General features: G+C 43.0%; 1 protein-coding gene across 1 annotated transcript in view; it reads right to left on the bottom strand.

The window, feature by feature from the left end:
• Nucleotides 1-2,703: 2,703 nt before the first annotated feature.
• Nucleotides 2,704-7,892, bottom strand: part of LOC136846844 (serine/threonine-protein kinase fray2-like) — an 84,269-nt gene continuing 79,080 nt past the window's right edge. The window contains exon 10 of the mRNA XM_067118113.1: nucleotides 2,704-3,029. Within this exon, the coding sequence (XP_066974214.1) occupies nucleotides 2,704-3,029 (326 nt within the window). The remainder of the gene's footprint in view (nucleotides 3,030-7,892) is intronic.

The following is a 7,892-nucleotide window of genomic DNA, read 5'->3' as shown; positions in this document are numbered from 1 at the left end:
CCGTAGCACCAACATAAGAGTTAATATTCTAAGTAAATTACAACATGGTTTATGTTTTAATACAATTAAAATTTACTAGTTAATTCATGAGGTTGCCTCATATGATAAATGGGTGCCTCACTGAGGTCTTAGGCCATGCGTGTCACGAGCATCGTGGCTCGTTTCACAATAGTTGAGATTACTGAAATTAGTTAGGCTACTTACATGATTACTGCGGCTCGGTGGTAAGTGGAAAGAACAAGGTTACTAAATTGATGTACTGTACTTTAAGGTGGCCTAGGCTAGGTACAAATAAAAGGAAGAGATCACACTGGCTACCTTCTCTGGGCAAGGGGCCAGGATCACTCTTAGATGTTAGGGCACTGTGCCGAGAGGGCACTAGTGCCAGGATGAGCTTATAGCTCGGCAACTACTGGGCTCTCTTCCGCCCCTTCTTCTTCTTCTTGGGTTCCTCCAAGGCCTATCAGTAGCTGGCCCATCAGGTGATAAGAGCACCGACTCCGGGAAAGGCCAGGAGGGCTAGCGGTTGGAAGTCAGGGGCAACTGCAAAAGCTGCGGAGGACTCCCTACTCCGGCTGCTGCGACAACCGGAGCGAGAGCGATCTCGACTTCTGCGTCCGAGGATGCCAGTTCCTGGTCTTCCAAGGAAGGGGTACCATTTCGATCCTCCAGGGGTTCATCCCCTGAGTCAAATTTTGCAAAGAAGAATCTTGCAAAGTAGTAGTTTCGGGTGCTGGAGGCTCTCCAGTCGCAATGATCAACTGCATGGGGAATCCTAAATCTCCCGGAGGAGGATTCGCTTCATGATTTAGACCCAGCATAGGGGCATTTTCCATTGGTAGCTCAACGTCCGGGACGGACGGAGTCTGGCACTGCTCAGTGCTCGCAAGTGGCACTGGCAGCAGTTGAGGTCAGGCATGCCTGACAAGGGGTCGGAGGTGCAATACCTCTCGGACGACTTGGGTTTGGCTGCGGCAGAGATTCCTGCCCCAGCAGGAGATCGTAGCCTCTCCTAGAGTTTTGTTTGGGCGTCCGCTGGGCGTTGCTTGCTTGGGCAGCCCTCCCAATTTGTGGAGTGGTCTGCCCGCTTGCACGTCCTGCAGCGGTACTGCTCCTCCTGAATCTCTCTTCGCGGAGGGGGAGGACCTCTTGGTGGGCCAGCCCTTCACGATTGGAGAGGGCTAGGCCTGAAATAGGTTGGGTGGCGCCCCTTCCGCGGACCACTTTGGTGGGCGGAAGGTGGAGGTTTGTCATTGTTGGGAGTTACAACTGGGGCCTCCGTGGAGGAGGTAACGTGGCTGCGGAGTGGCGTTGGTAACGGGCTTCGCGAGAGAAGATCCCGACCCAACAAGAAGACCACTCCGGGCCGAATTCCACCTACCACGCCAAGGCGGTGGGGTAGCGTGCCCCAAGGTGTCATAACCTGGAGTTGGACCGTAGGAACGGTGATGGTGTGGCCCTCTATCCACTTCATTTCCCACCGCGTTTCTTCGTCAACCACAGCACCGACTGGCACTTGGGCCCTGGCGATCAGGCTAATATCTGCCGCAGTGTCTACTGTGACCGGAAGGGTCACGGGCAGGCTAGTGCTCTGAAGAGGGGCCACCGAGATGAACCGGGTTTCAGTCTCTCGGGGTAAAGGATCCGGTGCGGACCAGCAGCAGAAAATGAAGTGCTGATTAGGTTGACAAATTTGGTGGTGGGGACATGATGTGGACAGGCCGGAGATCCAGCATTGTAGTGGCTAGCAGCCCCACAGGATTTGCGGGCCTTTTGGATGGGCTCGGTGGCCTGCAGTAACTGTTGGAGGAGAGGGCTGAGCGGATGAATCGGGAGCGGAGTTCTGGCTGGTAGGGTTAGGCTGCTTATTAGTGCCGAGTTTGTATCGGCACTCAGCTTCAGCGTGGCCCCCTTCTTGCAATAGTTGCACAGGGTCTTGCTAGGCAGTCCATTCTTCGGGCGAGTGGAGTTCGAGAGGTAGGCCGGAGGGATGATTCGCTTCTGAGAGGTGCTATGCGACTGATTGAAGGTTTCCCACGAATCAGCCATGCGACAAGCTTCCATAAGTGTGGAGGGCTGTTTATCGTTAAGATATACAGCAAGCCCTGGGCACATTAAAAAGGTCTTCAGCATGGTCCATTGAAAAGACCTCAAACGCCGCAGGCAGGCCAAGGGAGTCGAACCAGCGCGCATCGGACTGGGCTCTGTGACATGCCCATTCTGTCCAAGACCAGCTGACTTCTTTGGCAAGACTCGGAACCGTTGTCTCCATTTTTCTGGGGTTATTTGCAGGCCTTGGTAATGACTCCATGAACTTCACATGCTGCCTCTCTGGCTCTTTCTCCAGTGAGCTGAAGTGCTGCCTTGGCTTTTCCCTCCATGCTTGGCTAGTATTAAGGCTCTTCCGTCTCTGTGGTGCTGTAGTTATCTAAAAGAGCCTCGATCTCCTCCAGCCATGCTTGGCCTGTCCTCAGTCCACTTGGGGACTAGGGAATTGATGCTCGAAATTGAGCGTTTGATGCAGCAGGTGTAGGACTGAGGCTTGATGGCTAAAACACATAGCTCAGACTTCCATTTTCGCCTCAAGCTCGAGCTCCTTCTCCTTTAGGGCCAACTCAGTTTGCAAGAACTATGCTGTCTCCTTCTTCTTCTCTTCTTTCCTCTCTACATTGCCTTGCTCGCTTCATACACCTTCGCTCTTCTTCATACTTCCTCTGCTCCGGCTTCATACTTCCTCTGCTCGAGTCTTTCTTCCTTTCTCCCGCTTACAAGTCGGCTCCACTTATTCCTTAACCCAGGCAAAGTTCCGAGTCGCAGAGACCCGCCGCCATTCCTGCGCCTTGGTGAAAGTTTTATAATGCTCCGCTGCCATGGTCTCTGTGGGGAAGGGCGCCTAACCGGGCTCGACTGGGCGACGGGGCAGCGAGGAAGCGTCTCTTCAATAATGACGTGGCAATCTTTCAAAGGTGGCACTGTAGTTTGGGTGTGCCGTACAGGTTTACACTGGTGGCACTCAGTATCCCTAGGCACTGTGCAGGTTAGTTCTGTAGTTACACCTTCTCTGTGTTCCTCGCTTTCTTTTTTAGTGGCAAATTCAGGAAATAATGTTCCTAGGGACCTCTACTGGAGTCCAACTAGGCTTATATGGGGAGGAAAGGCACCCTACACCTCTGCAGAGTGCAACAATCGAATGAGAGAGAAAGGAAGGCAAGAGAGAGAGAGAGAGAGAGAGAGGTTATTCATGATGAGGCGGCAAAATTATTGGCACTGGTGGAATAAAGTGCAATTTGGGTTTTTTTTTTTTTTTTTTTTTTTTCTTAAAGATCCTCAGAGTGGCTGGCCCCAGTACCCGCAACGGCTGGCCCTTTCTTTCAGAGGTGAAAACTACTGTTTGCTTCTGGTCTGATAGAGGCCTCACTCGTGGACCGACAGTTTATCACTATATCGAATTACTCTTAACTTGTCCTCATCTATTGTGGACAGAGGTACTTTTTATTTCATTATTGTATTCGATTTAATTAGCTCTAGTGTCGGGCCAGTTTCTTCTTTGAAGAGGCCACGTACACTAAGGTTAGGAATGCTTACTTGAATGACGAGAGAGAGAGAGAGAGAGATTTTCAGTCAGCTGAATTTCTTGCTGCTTGAGAACATGTAAACAAAGATTTTATATGCACAATGGCATGGATCTAATAAATGATATAGATGCGCTGCCTCATTTCCTTAGGGATTACTTTATTATCTTAATTTTGTTTCACACAAAAGTCGTATCGTGAAATTTTAATTCTCTTTATATGATTTTATAGTAGGTATTCGTATAGAAACTTCTGTTATTACTCCTAACTAAGGCCTAACTTTCTCTGCCTAAATTATCTTTTTGGTTTTTCTAGCTAAGATATTAGGAGGTGGGTTCACATTAAAAGCAAAAAAATATATGCCCCAAGAGTGGCGGGAGCAGAGTCGATGTCACAATAACAAGGTCATGAGATGGTATGCTGCTGTCCAGTAGGCCTAAATTTCAAACAACCTCGGCCTGCTAAGGAAACCCCAAATGGCCAAGGTTCTCTCACAAACAGTTCGAATAATTTCAAAACAAATCACAAGGGGCGTGGTATTTTCTTTTAGCACAAATTCAAATAATGTAACAAATGGTGTATCCAGATTTTACTTTAAATATACCAATCATGCATAGCGCGTTTTACGTTACGATGTGTGGAAACCAAATTACTAAAACAACTTTGTCTTGTTATCGTCACAGAAACATCCCTGCAAACAATGGAATATCGGCGTGATTTGGAACGACCAATTTACTTTACTGAAAAATGTATTTTGCGATACAATTATTTACTTCCCGTTCTGCTCGCTACTTCACTGACACGTGTTTCTTTGAATGATTCCCGCTATATGCAAACAATAACGATCGGAATTGCTTATTACATTTTCTAAATTACTTTGTGCATATGAAACAGGCTCCCGCTTTTCCGGCCTTAAGACATGCTACTTGAACGACTTCTTCCACGTCCAACACGTAAATGCCCTTTGTCTTAACTACATAAATTATGACTCTCTGCTCGACGCACCCTTTCCTACACAATTTTCGCTACACTTGTTATTATAACTAACTTTTACTGCTTATTATTATTCGTTCCTTGTTTCCAAAGAATGAAATGGAGTTCGATATCTGACTTTATCTTTTTTTTTTTTTTTTTTTTTTTTTGAATTAATGTAATTTTAATTTCCTTTTCCAGATTCTTTCTGTGTCGACGATTCTACGCAAGGAGTCGCCAATGTTACGTAAGATAACCACGATCATGTATTATCTAATTACAATTTTACGCCTGCAAACTAAGATTTACACGTGAATCCTGCCACTTGAAGCCAAGTGCTAACCTCAAAGACAGACGTTAATTAGCCAAAGGTCGCCAGTTAAGGGTTATTAATCTAATAAAGAATATTTGAGATGAATTTGATTTTAAACTTAACGTGTTCTTCCAAACATTCGACGCGGGCAAACTAAAGCATCGAGATTTAACCTGATTTGCTTTACCCTAAATCCTAGGTATTTTACTGAATAATGGGGTTGAAGTTAACAATAAAATAATTAGCTTAATCTACGTTGTGAACACATATTCTAAGTGGTGGCTGGCGAAGAAAAAACAAAGAAAAATGTGAAATACAGAAAGAACTAGTCAATCGACTGCTTCAACAAGAATCGGACTTACTGTGAATGAGTCGCGCAAACTAGGACCCCAGAGTCGTATTCTGGGCAGTCTTCCCAATTCACTAATTAGCATGGTCGTAGGAGAGAAAGTAAATAAAGAATAAAAGAATATCGCTCAAGACGCACGCAGCTGCCACCTCTGGTTCCGTGACCGCTGATTTCACTGACTGGACCTCGCCTGTTCTTCCAGAGTGAGGACTTTATCGCCCCGTGCAATCTGACTTTGACAAAGCGTATCAAGGAATGCAGAATAAAAAGCTTAAGGGGCCACCATAACTAGGGGTCATTGAGCAAACCCTCTCTGAGGCTTAGGTCCCTAATGCCCTAACATATTTTTGTTTACAAACTTTCCAGCCTATGGGGTTAAATACTAAATGCTACCTATCGTGGACAAAGCAATTTCCCTGTCTCAGTTGGCTGATATTTATCCCTAAATGTTCGAGGGCGAACAGCGTAAATATTTATAAAAATATATATATATATATATATATATATATATATATATATATATATACGATTGACAACAGAATTAGAATATAATTCACTTTTCAAAGTGGAAATGAATAAATGATTAGATATGGTGAGCAGGAAAAGTGCCTTGCCACTTTTCTTGACATGCAGCGCATGATCCAAGAGGATAGCATTTCTCCCTCGCATGGCCCAGTATGAAACCAGGAAGCGCTGATGAGGGAAATTCTCCAAGTTAATCTCTTTCTGAGATCGGAATTCTAGTTGTGACGCACATTCATTATTTGAAAACTGTTTATAAACTGTTTTGTAAGTAAGTATACTGAGTATCTGTATTATCTATTTCGTTTTTTTTTTTTTTTTTTTTTTTTTAGAAATGAATAAGTTAGAAGGTATTGCATTAATATGTTTATAAAGAAGAATATTGAACATTCATCATTTCATTCCACCCCACAACTCCATATATGTGATATTAATAACAAAATCTTCGTTCAACGGGACGATATCCGTGCTCCCCGTATAGTTAAAGTGGTTAGCATCTATCAGAGCACCTCACGTGGTCTGTTGTGGCTATTACTTAAGGTCTAAGCGTCCCTTCTGTCCCTAGTGCAACTCTTTTCACTCCTTTAGTGGGTACTCCGTTCATATTCTCTTCTTCCATCTTACTTTCCAGCCTCTCTTAACAATTGTTTCATAGTGCAACTGCGAGGTTTTTCTCCTGTTACACCTTTCAGACCTCTTACTATCAATTTCCCTTTCAGTGCTGAATGACCTCATAGGTCCCAGTGCTTGGCCCTTGGCCTAAATCTTATATTCCATTTCATTCATCTGATATCCGTGCTGCCATTAGCTACGTCCACGAACTTTTTTACTGTTTATTAGAATGATTCTCCTTCTATCGACAGAGACTTCAGTTCCAGAAGTCACCCAAGAAACTCTACTATAAGTCAGGCTGTTTCCAAATATCCTGTTCACAGTCTTTGTCTCCTTTATTTTTTGTTTTTTTTTTTTGTTTTTCGCGTTGGTTATATCTGTTTGGCTTATTCCATTAATAAATTCATGATAAGAACATTGAACTTTTCCTCGCTAAGGTGCGTTTTCTCGCGCTGTCATGGGTTTCGACAGAATTATTCTCTTTTCGTTTTCAGTTTCATAAAACTAGTTTATTTCCTCTTTCGGGATTGGATGTAACATTTCGCCATCTTCTTCTTCTTCTCCTTCTTCTTCTTCTTCTTCTTCTTCTTCTTCTTCTTCTTCTTCTTCTTCTTCTTCTTCTTAATTCAGTTTGGAGAAGCAAGTATACATCTTCTCGGCAAGTTAAACCAAAAGTTCCTTATTGCTATACTTTTTATTTTATTTTGTGTTATATTGGTATGGGAATCTAAATTGTCTTTTGCTGTTTGGTACTAATTAAAATTGAAGGTAAATCAAAACTGCAGGGGCAATGACTTAGTTATTTTGAGTTCCACAAATTAAAAAGAAAGAAAAAGGTCATCTTTTAACAATAATACTTAAGAAATTCTCACTTTGTATTGTCCACAAAGGCAATTTTTTCACACTGTTTGAAAATGGTTGTTTGATATATTTACGATTGTATTCATATGAATAACGTTTTGAATATGAATTTGAATTTGAATTTGAAATATGTCAAATAGGAACGATGTCTTCTTCCTCCAAATATTTTGCAATGACACTTCAGTTGCCTTGCAAAGGTCTACTTTTTTATAAAGGGCTGGGAAAATATATTTAACCTCCACATTGGGCTCCTTAATGTGTTGTGCCATGGAATGTGCATCGAAGAGTTCATTGACGAAGGAAACCAACCTTCCCCTTCAAACCGTAATTGGCAATGATAATCTTTTTCATCCTTCTGGGCTCCAAAGCTTCTTAGGGATTCCAGTAAGCTTTTGACCTCTGTCGTTTCTATTGTCATGGAAGGGGCGATCTGATGGCCTGATTTAAATACAGGTGAAACAATAAAACTAGCGATTTTTTCAGCGTCGCAAGGAGCTAATAGTATTCAAAGGAACTGGATAAGTTTGGTTTCAATCGTCGAATAATGTAAAGATATTTGGCTACAGTTGCTGAACATTTGCACGCACGCATATATATATATATATATATATATATATATATATATATATATATATATATATATATATATATATATATATATATATATATATATATATATATATAACACCGT

This window comes from Macrobrachium rosenbergii, chromosome 15 (assembly GCF_040412425.1).
Source record: "Macrobrachium rosenbergii isolate ZJJX-2024 chromosome 15, ASM4041242v1, whole genome shotgun sequence".
Lineage (NCBI taxonomy): Eukaryota > Metazoa > Arthropoda > Malacostraca > Decapoda > Palaemonidae > Macrobrachium > Macrobrachium rosenbergii.
This window is presented reverse-complemented; position numbering and strand designations above follow the sequence as displayed.